The following is a 26,845-nucleotide window of genomic DNA, read 5'->3' on the forward strand; positions in this document are numbered from 1 at the left end:
ATAAATTTTATGTTCTAAGTCTGTGAGTTTGTTTCTGTTTTGTAAATAAGTTCATTTGTATCATTTTTTTAGATTCCACATGTAAGTGATATCATGCGATAGTTCTCTTTTTCTGTCTGATTTACTTCACTCAGTATGACAATCTCTAGGTCCATCCATATTGCTGAAAATGGCATTATTTCCTTCTTTTTATGGCTGAGTAATATTCCATTATATATATGTACCACATCTTCTTTATCCATCCATCTTTTGATGGACATTTAGGCTGCTTCCATGTCTTGGCTGCAAATAGTGCTGCAGTGAACATTGGGGTGCATGTATCTTTTCGAATTAGAGTTTTCATCTTTTCTGGATCTATACCCAGGATTGCTGGATCATATGGTAACTCTGTTTTTAGTTTTTTAAGGAACTTCCATACTGTTCTCCAGAGTGGCTGTACCAATTTACATTCCCACCAACAGTGTAGAAGGGTTCCCTTTTCTCCACACCCTCTCCAGCATTTATCGTTTGTAGAATTTTTGATGATGGCCATTGTGACTGGTGTGAGGTAATACCTCATTGTGCAAGCTTCCCCTCTGTTTTTGTTCTTATGCTACATGTACGTCACCGTACATATTATTATTTTGTACATATTATTGTTTTGTATATTTTTTATAATTTAAACAGTATGCCATATATTTCATTACCTAACTTGACTTTTTGCACTCAACATTGCTTTTGTGGCTTATATTGATATATTTAGATTCAGTTCATTAATTTTAACACATATGTGGTTACTGACTTCTTAAAATTTTATGGCATCTCTGGGCCTAAAAGTTTTAGGTTGAATACATCCAATTTTTAATAGGGCAAGGCAAAGAGAAACAAGTTTCACCTTATATAAATTTGTTATAGAACTAACTTTGTTGAAATATTTTTTTCTGCAAGAATACAAGATAATTTAACAAATTTAACCTAAGCCTAAGTCAATTATTATGATAAAAATGCAAACAAATATTTGGGATCAAATTTCTCTCATATACAATTAATTTACCCTTTAAATATTATTTACTTTTTTTGCTCTTATTGAAAAAATAATAGTAGCTACTACTTACTGTGTTCCATAGTGTCATGTACCATGCACCTTCCATTTTTTAGTATTAATCCTTACAATAACCTTGACTTGCCATCAAGTCATACAACCAAATTTACATGGTGTTTGTTTCAGTATTCAATAACTCTTTATCATATTTTATGTTTATAGTGTTGACTCTGTTTAATAGAGATAGCACTGCTATATATGTTACTTGATTAAGTTAATAATGTATAATTGTTTTCACCAATTTATTTACAATTATTTCTTTTAGTTATGAAAATCTGAGTTACTTTTGAACTTTCAAGTACAGTTGTTGATAAATTTATATATTTGTTAAATTGCTAGCAAATCAGTGACTTTAAAATATTTTTAGTTTTGTAATTCTTTGCTTGTTTTTTTTTTTCCTTTAGTTGCTAGCATCATTGCATCGGGTAAGTGTGGCTCTCTGGCAGTTAACACAACTTGTCCTCGCTTTCGGATGTGTAATCTATGTTCCTGGAAAAGTATATTGTCTTTTAAGTGTCTTAGGAATACTATTAAAATACAGTGTTTATGGGTGCCAAAGAGAAAACAGGTAAATGCATTTTATCGATGTGTTTTGTATTACCATCAGGTACTTGGTATGTTCCCAAGTATTCCCCACCATGTTCTTGTTCCAAGGTAATTTTAGGACAACTTCAAATCATTTGGCCAATTGATCAAGTATTATTGTGTGCCCATTGTCTCAATACATCTCATTCTAGTGGCTAAAGAACCACAAGAGGAGAGAGCTATCAATACAGTTTCTATCCTCAAGTATTTTATAATTAATCATAAACTACTCCTTGACCATTTCTAGATGTCTGTCTTATCCCAAGTAAAACAAAGAGTCTTACCTTTGGTTATATCCTCTTCATTTTCCCTTCCCTGTCAATGGTTTAAAGTTATCTTTAAAAAGTATTCTGTTGCTATAGGCATGAGGCCAAAAACATACCTGTTACAGTTTCTTCTACCATTTGGTCTAGTCCTTTTCTTGTTCGTAAATAAATTACTTGATGTTATGCATTAACAAGAAGATTAATAAACTCCTAAAGAAGATGGTAAAAGAAATGTTTGTTAAGAAGCAATACAGCTAAATAGGCATATATTGATAAGTAATGTCTAATGGAAAATATTAAAAAGTGAATGTTTTGATTTATGTGTTAATAAGCTGAAGTCTCCTATCTTATGCATGCATGAATTAGCCAAGGGACTATAAAACTGAAAGCAGGTACTTGTTTTATTATTTTTATTGTTATTTATTATAGTTTTTATATTTTAAATGAACCTCTTTTAAGCTAAAAGATTTATCTTGAAAGATTCCAACAGTTGGAATTCACTTTGTTCATTCTATATTTTAAATAAAAATAAATGTATTCTAAATGAAAATCTCATGATTTAATGATTTGATGACATTTTTAATAGATGAGCTTAAAATTTTAATAGGTGAGCTTTTTCTTAAAGCTTAGTAGCATTCAATGAAGGTTTGAGGTGCTTATTATTTTCTCTGAAATTCTTTAAGTGTATACTGTGTGTTTTCCCAGAAACCTTCCCTTAGGGTTAGTTTTAATTCCAACATGTGCTCAAAAATAAAGAGGAACTCCTTCCCTCTTATATCAGACATATGACAATATTTTCCTTTAGGATCCTATACTTGTAAAATATAAACCTGAAAATTATTGATATTTTTACTTCTTAAATATATTCTGTGAATGAGGTCACTTTTCTCATTTTAAAGATAAACTATATAGCAAGGAAATTTCTTTTATTGATTACACTGCAGTGCAATGAATGATACAAATGATATTAGAACTTTGCAAGTATTTAATATTTTTCCTATTTAATTCTGCTAAGAAGTAGAGACTGACGACTCTTCCCAGAACTTTCTTATCTGCTCTGTAAGTGAAGCCTGCATTTTGACTTTTAAAGCTATTCTCTGTTGGTTCTGTATCAGTGTTTTTCAAAAAAATTTTTTTTTCATTATTACCCTCTCCCCCTCATGGAGCTTTTAAGGCATTTTTTCTTAATCATCCCTATGAAATAGTAATACTACAGATGTAATATAAATCTATTTATGTACTGTATACACATTTGTACTTTATACATAAAAAAGTGAGATTTTTTTTTTTCCCGTCTAGGGATGATACCAACCCCATTGAGAATACATGCTCTATATAGTTGTGGGTTTATTTATTTATTTTTTTTCTTGGCAGTACGCGGGCCTCTCACTTTTGTGGCCTCTCCTGTTGCAGAGCACAGGCTCCGGACGCGCAGGCCCAGCAGCCATAGCTCACGGGCCCAGCCGCTTCGCGGCATGTGGGATCTTCCCGGACCGGGGCATGAACCCGCGTCCCCTGCATCAGCAGGCAGACTCTCAACCACTGCGCCACCAGGGAAGCCCAGTTGTGGGGTTTTTGTTTTTGTTTTTGTCAACAGTGTCATATAGAAGGAAGACTTGTGTTTTGGAGTCAGTCAGACCTTGGTTTCAATCGTCTTTTGGATTTTTTTTTCCATTTAGTAATAATTCAACCCAAGTGATTTACTTAATCTCTCTGACTCCCAATTTTCTCATTTATGAGATGGTGATAATGATTCCTATTTAAAGTCTTGGAAGCTTAATGAGATAACGGATGTGAAAACTACTAGCATAGTGCTAAAAATTTTTTTTTATTAGTTTCTGCTTTATAACAAAGTGAATCAGTCATACATATACATCTGTTCCCACATCCCTTCCCTCATGCATCTCCCTCCCTCCCACCCTCCCCATCCCACCCCTCCAGGCGGTCACAAAGCACCGAGCTGATCTCCCTGTGCTCTGCGGCTGCTTCCCACTATCTATCTACCTTACGTTTGGTAGTGTATATATGTCCATGCCTCTCTTTCGCTTTGTCACAGTTTACCCTTCCCCCTCCCCATATCCACAAGTCCATTCTCAAGTAGGTCTGTGTCTTTATTCCCGTTTTACCCCTAGGTTCTTCATGACATTTTTTTTTTAAATTCCGTATATATGTGTTAGCATACGGTATTTGTCTTTCTCTTTCTGACTTACTTCACTCTGTATGACAGACTCTAGGTCTATCCACCTCATTACAAATAGCTCAGTTTCGTTTCTCTTTATGGCTGAGTAATATTCCATTGTATATATGTGCCACATCTTCTTTATCCATTCATCCGATGATGGACACTTAGGTTGTTTCCAGCTCCGGGCTATTGTGAATAGAGCTGCAATGAACATTTTGGTACATGTCTCTTTTGGAATTATGGTTTTCTCAGGGTATATTCCTAGTAGTGGGATTGCTGGGTCATATGGTAGTTCTATTTGTAGTTTTTTAAGGAACCTCCATACTGTTCTCCATAGTGGCTGTACCAATTCACATTCCCACCAGCAGTGCAAGAGTGTTCCCTTTTCTCCACACCCTCTCCAGCATTTATTGTTTCTAGATTTCTTGATGATGGCCATTCTGACTGGTGTGAGATGATATCTCATTGTAGTTTTGATTTGCATTTCTCTAATGATTAATGATGTTGAGCATTCTTTCATGTGTTTGTTGGCAGTCTGTATATCTTCTTTGGAGAAATGCCTATTTAAGTCTTCTGCCCATTTTTGGATTGGGTTGTTTGTTTTTTTGCTATTGAGCTGCATGAGCTGTTTATAAATTTTGGAGATTAATCCTTTGTCAGTTGCTTCATTTGCAAATATTTTCTCCCATTCTGAGGGTTGTCTTTTGGTCTTGTTTATGGTTTCCTTTGCTGTGCAAAAGCTTTGAAGTTTCATTAGGTCCCATTTGTTTATCTTTGTTTTTATTTCCATTTCTCTAGGAGGTGGGTCCAAAAGGATCTTGCTGTGATTTATGTCATAGAGTGTTCTGCCTATGTTTTCCTCTAAGAGTTTGATAGTTTCTGGCCTTACATTTAAGTCTTTAATCCATTTTGAGCTTATTTTTGTGTATGGTGTTAGGGAATGATCTAATCTCAAACTTTTACATGTCCCTGTCCAGTTTTCCCAGCACCACTTATTGAAGAGGCTGTCCTTTCTCCACTGTACATTCCTGCCTCCTTTATCAAAGATAAGTTGGCCATATGTGCGTGGGTTTATCTCTGGGCTTTCTATCCTGATCCACTGATCTATCTTTCTGTTTTTATGCCAGTACCACACTGTCTTGATTACTGTAGCTTTGTCGTATAGTCTGAAGTCAGGGAGCCTGATTCCTCCAGCTCCGTTTTTCGTTCTCAAGATTGCTTTGGCTATTCGGGGTCTTTTGTTTCTCCAAACAAATTTTGAAATTTTTTGTTCTAGTTCTGTGAAAAATGCCAGTGGTAGTTTGATAGGGATTGCATTGAATCTGTAGATTGCTTTGGGTAGTAGAGTCATTTTCACACTATTGATTCTTCCAATCCAGGAGCATGGTATATCTCTCCATCTATTTGTATCATCTTTAATTTCTTTCATCAGTGTCTTATAATTTTCTGCATACAGGTCTTTTGTCTCCTTAGGTAGGTTTATTCCTAGATATTTTATTCTTTTTGTTGCAATGGTAAATGGGAGTGTTTTCTTGATTTCATTTTCAGATTTTTCATCATTAGTGTACAGGAATGCCAGAGATTTCTGTGCATTAATTTTGTATCCTGCTACTTTACCAAATTCACTGATTAACTCTCGTAGTTTTCTGGTAGCACCTTTAGGATTCTCTATGTATAGTATCATGTCATCTGCAAACAGTGACAGCTTTACTTCTTCTTTTCCAATTTGGATTCCTTTTATTTCCTTTTCTTCTCTGATTGCTGTGGCTAAAACTTCCAAAACTATGTTGAATAAGAGTGGTGAGAGTGGGCAGCCTTGTCTTGTTCCTGATCTTAGTGGAAATGGTTTCAGTTTTTCACCATTGAGGACAATGTTGGCTGTGGGTTTGTCATATATGGCCTTTATTATGTTGAGGAAAGTTCCCTCTATGCCTACTTTCTGCAAGGTTTTTATCATAAATGGGTGTTGAATTTTGTCGAAAGCTTTCTCTGCATCTATTGAGATGATCATATGGTTTTTCTCCTTCAACTTGTTAATATGGTGTATCACATTGATTGATTTGCGTATATTGAAGAATCCTTGCATTCCTGGAATAAACCCCACTTGATCATGGTGTATGATCCTTTTAATGTGCTGTTGGATTCTGTTTGCTAGTATTTTGTTGAGGATTTTTGCATCTATGTTCATCAGTGATATTGGCCTGTAGTTTTCTTTCTTTGTGACATCCTTGCCTGGTTTTGGTATCAAGGTGATGGTGGCCTCGTAGAATGAGTTTGGGAGTGTTCCTTCTTCTGATATTGTTTGGAACAGTTTGAGAAGGATGGGTGTTAGCTCTTCTCTAAATGTTTGATAGAATTCGCCTGTGAAGCCATCTGGTCCTGGGCTTTTGTTTGATGGAAGATTTTTAATCACAGTTTCAATTTCAGTGCTTGTGATAGGTCTATTCATATTTTCTATTTCTTCCTGCGTCAGTCTTGGCAGTTTGTGCATTTCTAAGAATTTGTCCATCTCTTCCAGGTTGTCCATTTTATGGGCATAGAGTTGCTTATAGTAATCTCTCATGATCTTTTGTGTTTCTGCAGTGTCAGTTGTTACTTCTCCTTTTTCATTTCTAATTCTATTGATTTGAGTCTTCTCCCTTTTTTTTTGATGAGTCTGGCTAATGGTTTATCAATTTTGTTTATCTTCTCAAAGAACCAGCTTTTAGTTTTATTGATCTTTGCTATCGTTTCCTTCATTTCTTTTTCATTTATTTCTGATCTGATTTTTATGATTTCTTTCCTTCTGCTAACTTTGGGATGTTTTTGTTCTTCTTTCTCTAATTGCTTTAGGTGCAAGGTTAGGTTGTTTATTCGAGATGTTTCCTGTTTCTTAATGTGGGATTGTATTGCTATAAACTTCCCTCTTAGAACTGCTTTTGCTGCATCCCATAGGTTTTGGGTCGTCGTGTCTCCATTGTCATTTGTTTCTAGGTATTTTTTAATTTCCTCTTTGATTTCTTCAGTTATCACTTCGTTATTTAGTAGTGTATTGTTTAGCCTCCATGTGTTTGTATTTTTTTACAGCTCTTTTCCTGTAATTGATATCTAGTCTCATAGCATTGTGGTCAGAAAAGATACTTGATACAATTTCAATTTTCTTAAGTTTACCAAGGCTTGATTTGTGACCCAAGATATGATCTATCCTGGAGAATGTTCCATGAGCACTTGAGAAAAATGTGTATTCTGTTGTTTTTGGATGGAATGTCCTATAAATATCAATTAAGTCCATCTTGTTTAATGTATCATTTAAAGCTTGTGTTTCCTTATTTATTTTCATTTTGGAAGATCTGTCCATTGGTGAAAGTGGGGTGTTAAAGTCTCCTACTATGATTGTGTTACTGTCGATTTCTCCTTTTATGGCTGTTAGTATTTGCCTTATGTATTGAGGTGCTCCTATGTTTGGTGCATAAATATTTACAATTGTTATATCTTCTTCTTGGATCGATCCCTTGATCATTATGTATTGTCCTTCTTTGTCTCTTCTAGTAGTCTTTATTTTAAAGTCTATTTTGTCTGATATGAGAATTGCTACTCCAGCTTTCTTTTGGTTTCCATTTGCATGGAATATCTTTTTCCATCCCCTTACTTTCAGTCTGTATGTGTCTCTAGGTCTGAAGTGGGTCTCTTGTAGACAGCATATATATGGGTCTTGTTTTTGTATCCATTCAGCCAATCTGTGTCTTTTGGTGGGAGCATTTAGTCCATTTACATTTAAGGTAATTATCGATATGTATGTTCCTGTTCCCATTTTCTTAATTGTTTTGGGTTCGTTATTGTAGGTCTTTTCCTTCGTTGTGTTTCTTGCCTAGAGAAGTTCCTTTAGCATTTCTTGTAAAGCTGGTTTGGTGGTGCTGAACTCTCTCAGCTTTTGCTTGTCTGCAAACGTTTTAATTTCTCCATCAAATCTGAATGAGATCCTTGCTGGGTAGAGTAATCTTGGTTGCAGGTTTTTCTCTTTCATCACTTTAATTATGTCCTGCCACTCCCTTCTGGCTTGTAGAGTTTCTGCTGAGAGATCAGCTGTTATCCTGATGGGGATTCCCTTGTGTGTTATTTGTTGTTTTTGCCTTGCTGCTTTTAATATGATTTCTTTGTGTTTAATTTTTGACAGTTTGATTAATATGTGTCTTGGCGTATTTCTCCTTGGATTTATTCTGTATGGGACTCTCTGTGCCTCCTGGACTTGATTAACTATTTCCTTTCCCATATTAGGGAAGTTTTCAACTATAATCTCTTCAAATATTTTCTCAGTCCCTTTCTTTTTCTCTTCTTCTTCTGGAACCCCTATAATTCGAATGTTGGTGCGTTTAATGTTGTCCCAGAGGTCTCTGAGACTGTCCTCTGTTCTTTTCATTCTTTTTTCTTTATTTTGCTCTGCAGCAGTTATTTCCACTATTTTATCTTCCACCTCACTTATCCGTTCTTCTGCCTCAGTTATTCTGCTATTGATCCCATCTAGATTATTTTTTATTTCATGTATTGTGTTTTTAATCGATGCTTGATTCATCTTTAGTTCTTCTAGATCCTTGTTAACTGTTTCTTGCATTTTGTCTATTCTATTTCCAAGATTTTGGATCTGGGAAATAGAATCTTGGATCATCTTTACCATCATTATTCTGAATTCTTTTTCAGGTAGACTGCCTATTACCTCTTCATTTGTTAGGTCTGGTGGGTTTTTATCTTGCTCCTTCTCCTGCTGTGTGTTTTTCTGTCTTCTCATTTTCTTATGTTACTGTGTTTGGGGTCTCCTTTTTGAAGGCTGCAGGTTCGTAGTTCCCGTTGTTTTTGGTGTCTGTCCCCAGTGGCTAAGGTTGGTTTAGTGGGTTGTGTAGGCTTCCTGGTGGAGGGGACTAGTGCCTGTGTTCTGGTGGATGAGGCTGGATCTTGTCTTTCTGGTGGGCAGGTCCACGTCTGGTGGTGTGTTTTGGGGTGTCTGTGGACTTTTTATGATTTTAGGCCACCTCTCTGCTAATGGGTGGGGTTGTGTTCCTGTCTTGCTAGTTGTTTGGCATAGGGTGTCCAGCACTGTAGCTTGCTGGTCGTTGAGTGAAGCTGGGTGCTGGTGTTGAGATGGAGATCTCTGGAAGATTTTCGCCGTTTGATATTATGTGGAGCTGGGAGGTCTCTTGTGGACCAGTGTCCTGAAGTTGGCTCTCCCACCTCAGAGGCACAGCACTGACTCCTGGCTCCTCAATTTGGGATGATTTGTTGTCTATTCATGTATTCCACAGATGCAGGGTACATCAAGTTGATTGTGGAGCTTTAATCCGCTGCTTCTGAGGCTGCTGGGAGAGGTTTCCCTTTCTCTTCTTTGTTCTCACAGCTCCTGGGTCTCAGCTTTGGATTTGGCCCCGCCTCTGCGTGTAGGTCGCCGGAGGGCGTCTGTTCTTCGCTCAGACAGGACAGGGTTAAAGGAGCAGCCTCTTCGGGGACTCTGGCTCACTCAGGCCGGGAGGGAGGGAGGAGCACGGAGTGCGGGGCGAGCCTGCAGCGGCAGAGTTCGGCGTGACGTTGCACCAGCCCGAGGCACGCCGTGCGTTCTCCCAGGGAAGCCGCCCCTGGATCCCGGGACCCCGGCAGTGGCGGGCTGCACAGGCTCCCGGAAGGGCGGTGTGGACAGTGACCTGCGCTCGCACACAGGCTTCTTGGCGGCGGCAGCAGCAGCCCCAGCGTCCCACGCCCGTCACTGGGCTCCGCGCTTTCAGTCGTGACTCGCGCCCGTCTGTGGAGCCCCTTTAAGCAGCGCTCTTAATCCCCTCTCCTCGCGCACCAGGAAACCAAGAGGGAAGAAAAAGTCTCTTGCCTCTTCGGCAGCTCTGGAGTTTTCCTGGACTCCCTGCCGGCTAGCTGTGGCACATGAGCCCCCTTCAGGCTGAGTTCTCACCACCAGCCCCAGTCCTCTCCCTGCGCTCTGACCGAAGCCCGAGCCTCAGCTTCCAGCACCGCCCACCCTCGTGCGCGAGCAGACAAGCCTCTCGGGCTGGTGAGTGCCACTCGGCACCGATCCTCTGTGCGGGAATCTCTCCGCTTTGCCCTACCCAGGTATGTGGGGAGTTTCTTGCCTTTTGGGAGGTCTGGGGTCTTCTGCCAGCATTCAGTAGGTGTTCTGTAGGAGTTGTTCCACGTGTAGCTGTATTTCTGGTGTATCCGTGGGGAGGAAGGTGATCTCCGCATCTTACTCTTCCGCCATCTTACCCGGAGGTGTGCTAAAAATTGAATAAATCCTAGCTTTAAGAATTCATTTTTATTTTATCACTATTTTCCTAAGATGGATTTCTGATAATTTTATCATTCTCTCTGGCCACACCAAAGAATAAGAATAGTCCTTTATTAAAGCAATATTTGTGTGTTTGGTGTGTGACGAGGACTGTACTGAAATATGCCTATGTATTATTTCATTTACTTCTCACAACAATCCTATAATGTAGCTATGTCCCACTTTTTAGCTGAGAGAACTGTAGCTCTGCAAGATTCTTAACTTGCTCAAGGTCACACAGCTATTAGGCTCTTAAATAGAGGCAGATGACTAGCTTCTTCAGCACTAAATACTTGAAAGGATAGAAAAATTCTTCTCCTAAAGCTGCACAACTCAAATTTGACAATTAAGATAGTCCTGATTCTTTACAAGTATTGCTTTTTTTCCCTCCATTGCTGAAATCCTATATTGTGACATTCATAAATCCCTTGTGGGAATTAATAGGTCAATTGGAGGAATATTAAAGAAAAAATTAGAGAATGCTCAGTGAAATATCTAAAATACTTTTTCTTTTAAATATCACATGCTTATTGACTTATATTTTTATGTTAAATAGGATTATAAGGAAGAACAAAACCTATTCATAGCTTTCTTAGTTTTTCGTAATATATAAACTGCATTTCCACTTTATGAGATGTATACGTGAGACCTTTCGAAATGACTGGATGAATCCACATTTCTTCAGAAAAGGAGACAAGCCTCATTTGATAATACCCGATCTTGTAGTTAGGTTCTGACTTGGGTTGTTCAGGAATGGAGATGATACTCTATATATTAATGTAATACCCATCTAATACAAATTTTGTTTGAGTAATCTCAGGTATTTTTATTGAGAATATTGTGAACAGTCAAAATCATGCCCTGCTTCCCTGGTGGCGCAGTGGTTGAGAGTCCGCCTGCTGATGCAGGGGACACGCGTTCATGCCCCGGTCCGAGAAGATCCCACATGCCGCGGAGCGGCTGGGCCCGTGAGCCATGGCTGCTGGGCCTGCGTGTCCGGAGCCTGTGCTCCGCAACGGGAGAGGCCACAGCAGTGAGAGGTCCGCATACCGCAAAAAAAAAAAAAAAAAAAAAAAATCATGCCCTGAACCAGGGGTTAGAAATAGGTTTTCTCTGGTGATAAACTGTTTGTCTTCTTTATTTTCAGTCTCAGTTTTCTCATCTGCGAAAAGAATATCATGCAATGCAATTTAATAAATATTTACTGAACACTCTTTACTATTTACAAGTACCATGCCATTTATTGGAGATAATGAGATAATAGGTGACAAATTGCCTTGCAGTGTTTTAAGTACTAGGTAAATATAATTCTACATAATGGGGAGCATTACTAAACTACTCCTTTTACATTTTCTAAAATTATGTAATTTTCCTACCTATGATCTCTTCAATGAATAATTAAGAACATTGGAATCATAATAATAATTTCATTTATAATTGTATAGTTTCATGTAGCTCAAGTTGTGTCAATCTTAAATTAACACTGATTCACCTTTGGGTGAATGTTAAGATCATTGCCTTTATACTTTAAAGTTTTCTTTGTTTCTAATTTGCAAAATAATACTCTCATTAATTATTAATTATTGAGGAATCATTTATTTAGAATTATATTTCTCAATTTCTGTATTTTGCACTGGTTTTCTGTTAAAACATCAACCTCCGCACACTTTCTTCCTGAATCACTTATATGTGCTGATCAGTGTTCTAAGAATATTCCTAACTTATGTCATCCAGACATTCTGGATCACTTTAAAATTTTCTATTTTCATTTATCATTCAAACTGAAATGGGATCTTTCTGCATCATTTGAAAATGGTAGGATTAATGGGGAGTGGTGAAAGGAAAAGAAACCCCAAGTTTTTGAGGAGCCATGATTTATTTTATGAGTACAGTCTTTTCAAACTAATGCTATGGTGCTAAGGGATCAATTAAAGAAATTGATTGGGTAAAATAGTGTAAAACCTGTGGTGGAAACAGCTGTTTTTAAAATTAAGTATTGACATGGCCATTCAGTTGTGTGACATCTGTAGTATTTTGCTGATTTGGAACCAGATACACTTGTTAGTCATATTACCTTCAGTTGCTTTTCTAGTGTCATCTATAATTTTCTTTGTAGTACAGATCAAAAGAATAGAGTTCAAGGATTTGGAGGGTGGAGTGGGGAGGTAAAGGGAGACCCAAGATGGTGAGGGGAAAGGGCAATGGGTGGTTTTAAGAAGAAAGTTTATGTGTAAAAGTCAAAAGTTTTTTGCTGTTATTCAACTTGTTTAACCAATTATTTTCTGTTGCTCAACTCAAAATCGTGCATTTAATCTTGAAAGTAAATATTAGTTTTCCTAAAAGAAATTTTATCTGCAACAGACTAAACACTGAAAAGCATTTCTATAGACAAAGTATGTTTTACTCTCGGTGCTCAGATGATGATACCTTTCCTATGATGGAGAAATACCTACATCTCTGTTACCTTTATGAACTAAGTAAATGGCTTTCCCATTAACCACATATGAACGCGTCACCTTTCTGAGACTCAGTTTAATTATCTACAAAATGAGCATGAACTCTAAGATGCCTTCTAGTGCTGAAATTATATAATACAGTCATCATATTTAAGTCAGTGATCAAATCATTTAAAATTAAGCATGGTGGGGTTGAAACACTTTAGAATCCTCTCAAACCTGTCAAATTTATTTGAGCATTGTGATAATTCATTCTAAATATTTCATCTTTCCTTGAAAGAAAACAGGATAAATAACATGCAGTATTTACTGTCAGAGTTGTGACATAAGCAGGCAAGCAAAATATATTTCATGTCTCCTATTTTTTCTTTAACTTGCCTCATAATTAATATGTTTGTCACTGTGAACTACTGTATATATAATTGTTCATGTTTCTATATTAACTGTCTTATCAAATTCTTTCCCCCTCAAGGATGTGTTTCTGGTACTCTAATAATTGGTACCATAATTCTAGTCAAAATTTTCTGGGGCAGTGGAAAATCAGGGTGAGCAGAAATTCTGATGATTTAAAAAAAATTATTTTCAGCTTCTTTCCAGTAAAACTTGACACTATGCCAGTAGATAACTTTCTTAGCTTAATTGCGTTTTTTGATATGCTGTCTCTTTTTTTCCTTTTGTCTATGATTACTATCCTGGATGAACAGACTCTGTGAGCAGCTTAACCTCTCTATGCCTCAATTTTCTCATTTGTAAAAATGGGGGAAACATAGTACCTACTTCATGGGATTGTAGTATCTATTCCATGGGGTCAAATGAATTGCCATCTGTAAAGAGGTTAGAACCTTACTTGTCACATGGTAAGCACTCAGGTGATAAAACAACAACACACAGAAAAAAAAAATCAGTATTTGAAACATCTGATCTGCATTGAATTTACATGTGTTAAGTATAAAGTCATGGTTGGCTCTGATGTATCCTGTAGACAGAGTATTATTTAAATTGACTGTCTTCTGTTTTGTAGATTTTGTTGTTCAGAAAACTAATTGTGGATTTCATATAAACTTGAATTCTTTCTGAAGTGCCCTAATACCTATTTTTCATTACTTAATTAAGAACAACTATATTTTAATGCTGTTACTAAATTGCCTATTTCAATTCTTTGGATGATGTGAGGTATCTACTATTTACCCTCCATGGCTCTTTCCCTTCTCTTTAAATTAACAATATTATTTAAGCCTATTATAACCTAAAGTATGTAAACATTCTTTAAATCACTAAATGGTTCAGTCTTTTACTAAAAATATTTGACCATTAGGTCCTGGGTTGTTTCTTTTTTTTAATAGCTTTTACAGATATTTGTTTACTGCCAATAAAATATTCTAGATGCTATAAGAACAAATGTAGTAAAATATAACTCTCTCTTCAATCTCCCCTCAGATTTTTCAAAAACTTTTAAAGAATGTGGTTTAGAGCCCAGCATAAATGAACAGAATTCTAAGTAATATAAAGTGAGTTAAGTTGGTACAGAAGTCTCAGCAAAACTACTCTGGAAAAAAGAATAAACCACCAATCTTCTCTACTTCCTTACATTTGATCCAGCTCTCTTTTTGAATTGGAGCATTATTAATTTACTTCTAAAACCATTGCTCTGGGGCTTGGTAGATGAGGGGGGTGGAATGTCATGAGTTGGCTCCCTCTTGGCTGTCTCTTGGCTATCATTAGTTTTCTGGATACTTTGGTAAAATAATAGACCATCTATTTTTTTTTTTTTTTTTTTTTTTTGCGGTACGCGGGCCTCTCCCGTTGAGGAGCATAGGCTCTGGACGCGCAGGCTCAGAGGCAATGGCTCACGCACCCAGCCGCTCCGCGGCATGTGGGATCTTCCCAGACTGGGGCACGAACCCAAGTCCCCTGCATCGGCAGGCGGACTCTCAACCACTGCGCCACCAGGGAAGCCCAAGACCATCATATTTTTAATAGAATGAAAAGTGCTGAAATGTAGAAGGAAGGAATATTTGTTTTATATTTTATTGGGATTTTGCAGTAAACCTAATTCTTCTATTTCTGAATCAGAGGAAATTCATGCAAACCTCTAAGAAAGAATTTGCCTTTTTTAATGTGCACTTAAAAACACTCCACTTGCCTTATTTTGGAAGTATAAGATGTTGAGGGTAAGAGCTAACTTTATACATTCCTGGTTATTCCCTCAATTTCATACTGATTTAATTAAAATTTGATCTTAATGAGACAGGAGAAAGAGTTAATGCCTGTGAAGGTGTAATGTAACTTCACCTGGTGATCCTTTGTGTTTGCCTATCAAAGGGTTTATTTACATCTTTTAGGAGTGTTGGATGTGTATGATAAATTTTAGTTTATGAAAAGAATGTGATTGTAAGCAAATGCTGATACTGCTTTTTGAGTGAACTTAAACTTTTATAATTCAATCAGTATTTTCCTTCTCTACTATTCAGCTCTTACTACACACATGAGAACAACAAAGCGCTTAGTTAAGTTTCATAATTTGACTGTGACTGGTGATGCTACAGAAGTAAAATCTTCTATTAATTTACAACAGGTATATGGTTCAATAAAATCAATTTCTGTATCTTGGAAAATGTCCATTAACACAATTAGCTTGATATCTATCTGTGACTATTAAAGGACAATAGAGGCTTAAACCTCTGTTATTGTCAGAATTGTTTTTCTTTGTTGAACGAGTGACTAACACATTGAATCTTTCATTAATATGACGTGTCTTCAGTCTTCCACTCTTCAGCAGTATACTCATTATCTCATCCTGTGCTTTATTCTCAGTTTATTGAAATGATTGGATGCTTACAATGCTACAAATATCTGGAAAAAACAAAAGGCTGATACATTAGGGCTTACAAATAGGAATGCCTTCATTGTGACTACTTGCATCATGAGATGATTGGCCCCTTTGTATTTGCTCCTCCGTCTTGCTTGGTGACTTTTAAAGTTTCCAGTGTTTAGGAAATAGTAAATCTATTTTAACGTGTCTTTTCTAAGTCAAGTTTACGATCTTATCTGTTTTACGTCGTTAGGCAAAATTATCACACAAAACTAACTTAATATGTATGTACCCGTGAAACCTTCTAGGTGTCTTCTTTTGATTAAACTTTCTTCTATTCCAGGGAGTTTTCACTGACTTTTAATCTGAAAGTATCTTAGTTGAATCCAGCTTGGCCACTTAATCTGAAGAAACTAAAAACTCAAGTGTCATGTTTTAGTTGGTATTGCTATAGCTACCAAACTCTAAACTATGCTAGCCGAGGTTGTCCATACTCTATAACTTATGAATTTTGCATTTGTTTTGCACCCCAAATTAACCAACTAATTCTTTTTCATGGTTTATCACATAGTAACTAAAAAATTAATGTTTATCACCAGTAAATAAAATTATTTTGATTTAAACTTTTTTTAACTTTCAGGACATATATGCATGACATTGACAGTTTTGCTTATGATGCTAGTAACCATTGGCTAACTGAGCCAGAGAAGAGTTGAGAAGAACGTGCACATGAGTACACAGAATATTTCTAGTTTTGTAGAACTTTCTGATGGAGTGAACACAGCATATGTGGTAGTGTTCTTCGTTTTGTGTGTTATCTTGTCTTTAAGATGCATAAGAATGTCCAAGAAGCAAGGAAAAACAAATCTGTCCTGGAATCACATTCTCAGCACTCTTAAGACTCTTGAAAATAGAAGAACTCACAAGATTGAGAGTGATTACTTTCATAAAAGTGTGGGAAAGTGGAGAGATTTGTTGATACTTAGAATGTGAACAAGAAGAAAAGGAAAAAAGTGAATTTGTTTTCAATGAATGTGTAATGTTATTTTTACTTACAAAGGACACAACAAATTAAAAACATTAATTGGATATTGAAAACAAATAAACCATTCTCTTCTAAGGAAAATTGCCAAAGAGTGATGAAACATTATAAAATAATCCTTCCTGACTAAGAGGCATTTTCATCTTTTCTTATTCCATTAAAATGAGTCTGAATCAGTTGGCAAAATTTTTTAAAGGAAAAACATGCCGATGACCCAAGAGTGTTGAGTTTCTTGGGTTATTTGGTGACAAAGGAGGAATAATTCTTCCTTTGTCATACAAGTACAGATAGTGAATTAGCTCCTTATTCGTCAGATAGATCAGCTATAATTTTGTTCTTAAGACAATTAAAAAAAAACAGCCCTGTGAAAGGGTGAAAGGTGTCTTTATTGACTTAATGTCTTTAAAGGTCTCCAGAGATAATATAATATTAATATAAGAAAAGATTCTGTATTTCTGAAGTGAGATGTTCGTATTCAAATTGTAAATCTTATTCTTTTGTAATATTAAGCTTAATTTATATTTATTTATATTTTACATGTATACCAAAAAAGTTAGAGAAGGTTCGTAAAGAAAAATTTGTTTTCCCTAAATAGAAATAATTGATCACATTTTTCTCTCAGGTGGTATTTGACACAGAGAATAAACTCTGTGTCATGGAGCTCTTTACTGTGTTTGGATGAATATTTCCAAGATCTTTGATTTTCTTCTAATCTTTGCCAGGCAGATCGTCTTCCTTTTCTATACACAGTTCTTCTCCAAAGAGCATAAAATTAGTTGATTCTGTTTCCATTCCAAAAATTATACTTAAGTTCAAGATTTGTGAGATCACAAATGTACACCTATGTGACATAGTTAAGAGTTTCGTGGATTGCAAAATACTTTAATGATACATTTACAGACATTTTAAAGATTTATACCCATCCATTATATATGGGTATATTTCTACCTTAAATCTGAGTCAAGTTTATTTTCTCATTTTGAAGGGGGAGTCATCATATACTTGCCATTATGTATGACAATCTATAGCTATGCTTCATTCTCACCCATCTGATAATACAGAATTTTTAGGGTCTTGTCCTTTTTTTTTTTTCTTTTCATAGTTTTAATGGGAATTTGGTAGGAGATTGTGAGGCTTCTGAAGTCTTGATACCACTTTACCTGGTGATCAAATAATTTTTTCTCTTTTAAATAAATTTAAATTTTATTAATAAACTTAACAGGTACATATGGTTGTAAAAAGTAGTGTTTTTTAAATTAATTAATTAATTTTTATTTATTAATTTATTTGGTTGCACCAGATCTTAGTTGCAGCCCACTGGCTCCTTAGTTGCAGCATGTGGGCTCTTTAATTGCGGCAGGTGGGCTCCTTAGTTGTGGCATGTGAACTCTTAGTTGTGGCATGCATGTGGGATCTAGTTCCCTGACCAGGGATTGAACTCTGGCCCTTTGCATTGGGAGTGCAGAAGTCCCAAAAGTAGTGTTAATACTTGAAATTATTTATTCTTTAGGAGATAATGCATCACCGACATATGCATTCCTCAGATCCTTGTAATAATGTCACCACTGTGACCTTTTCACTGGCATCTACTGCTTATAGATTAAGAACATAAACCAATCATCAAGGTTTATAAAAATTAATAATTTACTAAAGATACATTATCCTCTCCTGTTATCCAAGTGTGTTTTTAAAAATGTAATATTTTACCTTGTGTAACACAATTAGAGAAAACTGATATTTGTCATTAATGAAACTATACAATATATTTTACATAATTAAATATTTGTGGAAAGAACTGTCATATAACTGTATGTGATGGAAAAAATATCACCCTTGCACAATCACACAATGGCATGATTGCTTTCTTTCTGCCCCAGGCTCACGAAAATATAAGCTTTATGGGGGCATTGTGCTGTTTTTCATTATATGTCCATTGCATAGATGGAGCCTGACACATATTATCACTCAACACACATCAGCTTAAAAAATGAACTCTTTGAAATGCAAATTTGAAATTTTAGGACACGATTTCGGTAAAGTATAAATGACTAAATTTGACCCCAGAGGACAGAATGCCTCAAAAATGACAAAAAATTAATCAGAAACATTGTTAAAGATCTGTAATTTCAAAAGGCAGCAGTTTCAAGACTGGATCGTTTTTTAAGTGAGTTTTTATAAGATATTAATTCTATTATTCAAAATATTCCAAGTCATATAAATTTGGAAAGCTTATCATTTCATTTTATAAAGTTAACAAAAGATAACCAACACATCATTAAGATTGCATGAAAAAAATCCTTGCAGTTGTACTTTTACTTATGAATAAAAATGCAAAACATTATTAAAATAGAATAAACATTATTAATATAAGTACAAAATGGTATAAATACAGATGAGATTATTTAAGTACAAAATATTATTATTAATATAAGTACAAAAGGGTATAAATACAGATGAAATTAACATATTTTATTCTACACTGTATTAAAAGAAAGTTCAATCATAATCAAACACAGATTATTCTGGGGCATCAAGGATGGTTCAATAATATGAAGTCTCTCGAAACAAACCACTGGAAAATCTGGGGAGTTGGAGACCTTCACTGGACTTTCTCCTTCTTCCTTCCCAACTCCAACCTAGTTGCCTCGCCTGAGCCAATGGGTACTGTAAGCTCCAAACTGTTAATTATTATCTGAACTTGTGATTGCTTGAGGTTTTAGCTAGAGATATATTATAAACCTTTATTCCCTGTCTTGAGCAAGGTATTGAAGAAGATATTTGGTGCCTTGAGGCAAAGGAACAAAAGCCATAAAACCCAAGGAAAAGTGTGATGTTCAGTGATCTAATGCAGGGGTCCCCAACCCCTGGGCCACTGACCATTACCGGTCCACACAGCAGGAGGTGAGTGGCGGATGGGCTAGTGAAGCTTCATCTGTATTTACAGCCACTCCCCATTGCTCACATTACTGCCCGAGCTCTGCCTCCTGTCAGCATTATGGTGAGTTGTATAATTATTTCATTATATGTTACAGTGTAATAGTAACAGAAATAAAGTGTACAATAAATATAATGTGCTTAAATCACCCTGAAACTACCCCCCCATCTGTGGAAAAATTGTCTTCCACGAAACCAGTCCCTGGTGCCAAAAAGGTTGGGCACCGCTGATCTAATGAACTTCCTTAGGAAGACTGATATTTGCTCCATGTGATTTTTCTAGACTCTTTAGATCCCCAAAAGGTCAAGAAGTCACTAAGGAGGTAGGCTGAATCTTCCCTGACTCTCAATAAATATAGACTCTTTTGGAATGTAAGTTTTAAATCATGACTTTGTGAGACTTTAAGGATTGAGGAAATCTGCAAAAGAACAAAGTAACATTATTCCCAAAAGCCTCATCAGCAGAGAAGGACAGAGAATAAAGGAAGAATAAAGAAAAAAAAAGTGTTCCAGAGATCTCATCTAGTTTATGTAAGAAGAAATTTGGGCTAATGCAGCTGTATGGAGAAAGGTACACATTCATATATTTCTGATCTTGAGAGCATCACGTGAACAATGAAAGGGATGAAAACACACAACTAATCTTTGAAAGAACAAGTGAGATGAATTTATACAAAAAAAAAGAAAGAAAAGAAAAGAAAAAGTTAAAAAAGGAAATAATGAAATAAAATAGGTAACAACAAAAATAAGTTACAGGCATTATATAAAATGTGAATGGACTATCTTATCCTTCCATTAAAGCACAAAAACTGATGCTCTGGGCTAGAAAGCAAAACTTGTCTACAGGGACATGATTAAATCAGTAAAGAAAGGTGGAATATAAAAAGATGGGCAAATATAAAATATCGATATAATAGGAAAATTTTACAAAAAAAACCACTCATAAATATGTAGATATCAAACTACATAGCAGCTATCTAAACATATAAACAAAATTATTAGTAATTCACTAAATTTGATAAAATGCAATTATAATGAGATTTCAATATACCTCTGCCAGAATCAGATATAGTAGACAGAGAGAGACCAAGGGCATAGAAGAAGAACCTTATATCACTCAAAGAGAGAATGTGATGGTTTTCCTTTACTCTAAGACACTTTGATGCTGGTGTTTTCTTGACTTCTTGATCTTAGCAGAATGTGTGAACTGAACATTTTACATAATTGCATCACCATTGCTATGGTTTGACAGCCATAACTGCACCTCATTCCAGAGAGGTAGAAATGTGGGAGAAAATGTGTTTCAGAATAAAAAATATTTTTTGTTTTTCATATGTCTATAAAACTTTTGTACATGGACATCATATAGTTGGTCACGAAGTTTGTTAACTTTTAAAAAAGGTTACAATAATAAATATGAAATGATAAGAAGAAAGAAGGTGATCAGCAAAATCTTTACTTGGAAATTAAGAAACACACTCTTAGATCACCCTTATATTAAAGATAAAATTGAAAAATGAACAATTTAAAAAACAGTGAAAAGAAGAACAATTTTCACCAAACCATGTGGAACACAGAGAAAACTGTTTTTGCAGGCCTTCGTTATTAAGAAAAAGGAGAGATTAAAATTAAAGTTGGTGAACGTTTGGTAATGTGCGGAGAGTGGTGCACCTGGAGAGGGCATGGAAGCTCCTTACCCTTTCACCATCCCTTGTCCCATGCTTCTCTCCCATCGAGCTGTTCCTAAGTTATATACTCTTATAATAAACCAGTAATCTACTAAGTAACACTGCTAGAGGTGAAGCAGGGTGAAAGTGGAAAGCAAAGTAACAATTACTATATCCCAATACAGGAAACTGTGAAAAAACAAGAAGACTTTAGTAGGAGCCACAATGATCTCCATCATGCTAAAAACTGAGGGAAGAGCATCTCAGGCAGGGGACATAACAAACACTGTGGTAGGCTGTGTGAGACAACAGCCTGCTCCTTCCACCTTATATTTTGACAAATAGCTGGCCTCATTTAAAGATGGACAGGATCTCCCTAACAGTCCAGTGGTTAAGACTCCATGCTTCCACTGCAGAGGGTGTAGGTTCGATCCCTGGTCAGGGAATTAAGATCCTGCACGCTGCATGGTGCGGCCAAAACTAGGGGGAAAAAAAAAAAAGATTAGTAAAGATGGAAAGGAAAAGCAAGCAACCTAAGCCCTCCAACTCCATCAAAGAAAGATCAAGAAAATAGTGGAAAAGTTCAGATAAATATAATTCTTTTGATCTTAAAGAAATTATAATGTGATCTCTGCAAGAGAGCTCAAAAAAGAGATTTTTAAGCTAAGAGACAACATTTACAGAGAATGATATAAGCAAAATGACAGAGCTTTGGATAAAAAAGGAGATAAAATAGAAATGAAAGCCTCTTTAGTCATAATAAAAAGTGGACTAAACACAATGAAAAATACAGTCATAATTGTAATAGTAGCTAGAATTGAAAAGGCATGTAAAACAACATAAAAAGGTCATAAAAAGGTACTGTGATTGAAAAACAGTACCTGATAGATGATAGACATGAAAGACAAAAAGAGATCTAACATATGCATAATTGTTGTTTCAGAAGAAGAAACAGACAGGAGTAAACTTTTTTCCAAAGGTTTAACAGGAAAAAAAGAAACCCTAAGATAAAAACTAGTCTGGGGCTTCCCTGGTGGTGCAGTGATTGAGAGTCTGCCTGCGGATGCAGGGGACACGGGTTCGTGCCCCGGTCTGGGAAGATCCCACATGCCGCGGAGCGGCTAGGCCCGTGAGCCATGGCCGCTGAGCCTGCGCGTCCGGAGCCTGTGCTCCGCAACTGGAGAGGCCACAACAGTGAGAGGCCCGCGTACCGCAAAAAAAAAAAAAAAGGCCTTGGCACCTGGAAAGGGAGTCGTATCACTGAAGGAGCACTTGCCTTGGCGTCCCAGGAAAAAAGGCATTTAACCTTTAACATGGACATTATTTCTGGTCAATGTGCCCTTTTCCTAATAATTAAAGCAGATTACACTACATGTTTGATAGACCACAACCCGGCTGATTTAGTTGGATAAAATTCAAGTTAACTCATGTATAATCCAGAATGTCTTCCCCATACCTCAATATGTGAAAATATCTTTTATCAGCTTCAAGCATAAATCCTCCTCTGGCCACTCCCCTTCTCCATTCATGTTGGTTTTCACAAAGGGTAGGGAGGAAATGACCTTTAAACAGTGACTACACTTTTTTTTCCACAGTACAGAAAGAAGTGTATATATTCAGAACAAGTTTAGGTAAGCAGATAAAAGGTTATCTTTCTGCTTGCCTGCTTGACACAGGTTCAAGAGTGAAGCACACATTCAGAAGAAAAAATACACACAGCTTTCCTTTTCAGCTTCCACTTCTGCCAACCAGATCTTCACCTGCGTTGCATTCTCACTCTCCAGATGGTGGCAGTTTCTTGTGGTGAGGAACAGCCTTCTACGAAAGATAGGAGTTCACCAGAGCTTCAGCTCTGTACTCCTAGTCTACCTGTAGTGCTAGAAAACTTTGTCTCCTGAAGCTATAGGTCTCACAAAGGCACAAACGTCTTGCCCTGAAGTAGATAATTCTAACCTAATCAGCTCTCAAACACAGAAATATCGATTCCTAAAAGGCAGACATTAAACACTCTTCTCTTATCCTGATGCTAGCAGATCCCTTTCACTTTGTTGGGGAGAAAGAAATTTTTCTCCATCCTTCTACTTTTTTCTGGCTGGTCTAAGAATTAAATTGACATGAGGCAGATGAACAGGAGAAAATCACACAAAAGTTTAGTAGGATATATAGCTGGGAGAGACCCAGGAAGACTGAGTAACTCACTAAAATGCCTGACCCTCATCTTAAATACCATCTTCAGCTCAAGATCAAAGAGGATGTTGGGGTAGGGGTTTGGGGCTTCAAGCGGCAAGTGGGGAGGGAAGGCAATTTAGTGGGGATGAAAAAGCAAATGTTTGGTAAGGCCTGGGCCAGGCAAAGATAATGGGACACAGAGAGGAATTTTAACAAACAGAAGTTGCTAGGTTCCTCCCTGTCTATCATGCCTAGTACATACCATAGTTATCTATGGTGATAGCTCCCTTCCTGGAACAGGTCCTCTATCTACATTCTTTTAAGCAGTTGGGGGAAGGTCAAAATTCTTCCTGAGACTTTTGGACCTTAAAACCAATCAGCCTAGATTAATCCTTATGCCAAAGAGACAATTTGGGGTGGTGAACTTTGCTCCCCTAGGACTTCATTAAGTAAAGCAATAAATTAATGAACAATTACCTGCTCAATCCATCTATACTGTGGTTCCCTACAAGTAAATGGGCAGAAGCTACAAAAATACAATCTCTCAGTGCTTCTGCTTTCCCACAGCATGGGATCCATAGATTTTCTCAGCAGATACCTCATTTAAGGTGGTTCAGAAAAGTTTACAGTGAAAAGGTAGAGGAAGGCAGGTTCTTTTAAAAGCATTCCCACTGGGTTTTGTCCTCTACTTCACAATACCAATTGTTATTTTTTAATGGAAACAAGACAAAGACTTTTAAAAACCTGTTTTGAATAAATCTAAAGCTATAGTCTCCCAGGCCTTCCCTAAGTCACAAAAGCCTGGCTCAAGAATTAACGATTCAAGGGATGTGAACATGTAGTGACAAAAATAACAGTTGGGCCAGGAGAATTAATGCTAAAACCCCCACCCAATGGAAGATGTTAACTACTTGATGACCATGAGCAAGTAGTCCCCAGACCAACTAGAGCCTGAAGATTGATAATGTTAATGCCTGTGACACTATTCTGTCACTTCACCATCAGCCAAACACAGAATTGTGCACAAGCTAATCACACACCCTCTGACTCCCTTTCCTCAGCTTGCCTTTAAAAATGCTTTCTTAAAACCCATCGGGAGTTTGAGGTTTTGAGCTGCCCAGACTCCTTGCCTGGCACTTTGCAATAAATGCTTCACTTCCCTTCACCACAACCTGGTGTCAGTATATTGGCTTTACTGCATACAGGCAAGGGGACACCAAGATTGGTTCTGTAACATAAGGGCTCTCCTATGGTTCCACAAAAAAGAAGTAGAAATGGGATACTCTATAGCAGCGCTACTTAGCAGCATATTCTGCTGCCTCTGAAAGTAACTCCCAGTTTCTACCCTCTTTTTTCTCTACAGAAGTTCAAAGTTGTGACCACTATCAAGATCTTAAATTCATTTTAAAAGAGAAAGAAAACAATAATTATTATCCAAATATTGGCATGGGTAGTCAATATTTTATTTGTTCTAGTCCAATAATATCATCTTATAAATTATGACTAAAATAAATTAGCAAAAACTACAATCCACTTAAGTATCTTTTGTTCAACATTTTTATTGGAGTATAATCGCTTTACAATGGTGTGTTAGTTTCTGCTTTATAACAAAGTGAATCAGTTATGCATATACATATGTTCCCATATCTCTTCTTTCTTGCATCTCCCTCCCTCCCACCCTGCCTATCCCACCCCTCTAGGTGGTCACAAACCACGGAGCTGATCTCCCTGTGCTATGCGGCTGCTTCCCACTAGCTATCTATTTTACGTTTGGTAGTGTATATATGTCCATGCCAGTCTCTCACTTTGTCACAGCTTACCCTTCCCCCTCCCCATATCCTCAAGTCCATTCTCTAGTAGGTCTGTGTCTTTATTCTTGTCTTACCCCTAGGTTCTTCATGACATTTTTTTTCTTAAATTCCATATATATGTGTTAGCATACGGTATTTGTCTTTCTCTTTCTGACTTACTTCACTCTGTATGACAGACTCTAGGTCCATCCACCTCATTACAAATAGCTCAATTTCGTTTCTTTTTATGGCTGAGTAATATTCCATTGTATATATGTGCCACATCTTCTTTATCCATCTTAAGTATCTTTTTAGTTGGTAATAGATCTTGGTAATTTAGCATATTTGTGAATTAGGTACCATCTTAAAAATGATGAAGCTTACAGTCTTTTAAATTATCACACACACATATTTTAAACATTTTCCTGACCAAGTTTTAAACATGTATGTATCTTCCAACAGAAGTTTTCAAATTATATATTTTTGTCCACTATACCATCCACTTGTCCCTGGAAAAATAGATACATAGATCTTAAGAAGCAAACAAGATTAGCACATTCTGTTCAAGAATATATCATGATTATTTCTTTCACCAATAGCTTTCACTTTTCATAATTTTATATATTTTGTTGTATATGTGTATTTCTATTAAATTAATCTCTCATTTTAATAACGTATTTTTCTCATAAGGGGAAAGAAATTCTTAACATTGCTTTTATGCATTTAAGCTAAGTCTCATAAGGATTCATTTCAGATGCTTAACTATTCTCATTGCAAATTTGTATCAAAGTGAATAGAAAAAGTGTGAATGACTTCTGAACTGCTTTTGCACCTCTAACATTATTATAGCCTGCCCACCAACGTATGACTCTTTGAGGTTTCATTATTTATATATTCCATCACTTTATTTTCTTATTTATTTTTTTAATGTCTATTTGATGTGTAGAAGTGAATACAAGTTTATTGAGAAATGATTTGAAGAGATTCGCTTGATTTAAATCTTGTACTAGATCATTCCAAGATAATTAAGTTTATTGTCTTTTAGTGGCAAATTAAAACATCTGGAAATTTTCTCAAATTTTGACTAATAAGTTCCAGACATATTTCCTAGCATTACACTGGTATTATCTGTCCAGATTTTAGTGAATTTTCAAATAAAAGTTTCTAATGGAAACCATTTTTATCAAGAAATAAATATAAAATTTTATGTTAATTTAGATGTTATGTTAATTCTAATTCTACCAAACTTACTAAATTATAAGGAATTTTACATTTGAAGTAATTAAATAAAATACAAATTATATTTTATGTCAAATAAAATTTAGGAATAGACTCGGTTCCATGAGGGATCTTAATATATGCTTAAGGTATCATATATTATGGTGTGGAAAATGTGGTTTATTAAATTAATAATGCTGCAACAATGGTCGACTGATTGAAACAATAATGTTGCTTTGCAATGTTTCCTAAGATTTATATTCTCATTTTAGTAGAATATGTGTTGTGATAAGTGTTCCATAAACCTGGCTAGCAATGATAAGATCATATCAATATTTTTTTGAA

At 36.2% G+C, this 26,845-nt stretch overlaps 1 protein-coding gene across 7 annotated transcripts in view; it reads left to right on the top strand.

The window, feature by feature from the left end:
- The window catches only part of CD55 (CD55 molecule (Cromer blood group)), a 34,621-nt gene extending 16,658 nt beyond the window's left edge, over positions 1 to 17,963 (top strand). For 2 of the 7 annotated variants that reach the window (XM_081225507.1, XM_081225508.1), the window contains 2 exons: positions 1,486 to 1,506; positions 16,321 to 17,963. In XM_081225507.1, coding sequence (XP_081081633.1) covers positions 1,486 to 1,506; positions 16,321 to 16,376 — 77 coding nt within the window. In that variant the 3' untranslated portion in view covers positions 16,377 to 17,963. The other 5 variants (XM_081225504.1, XM_081225505.1, XM_081225506.1 and 2 more) reach the window with 5 other exon arrangements.
- The last annotated feature ends 8,882 nt before the right edge of the window (positions 17,964 to 26,845 follow it).

Source organism: Mesoplodon bidens, assembly GCF_964165515.1.
Source record: "Mesoplodon bidens genome assembly, chromosome: 2".
NCBI lineage: Eukaryota > Metazoa > Chordata > Mammalia > Artiodactyla > Ziphiidae > Mesoplodon > Mesoplodon bidens.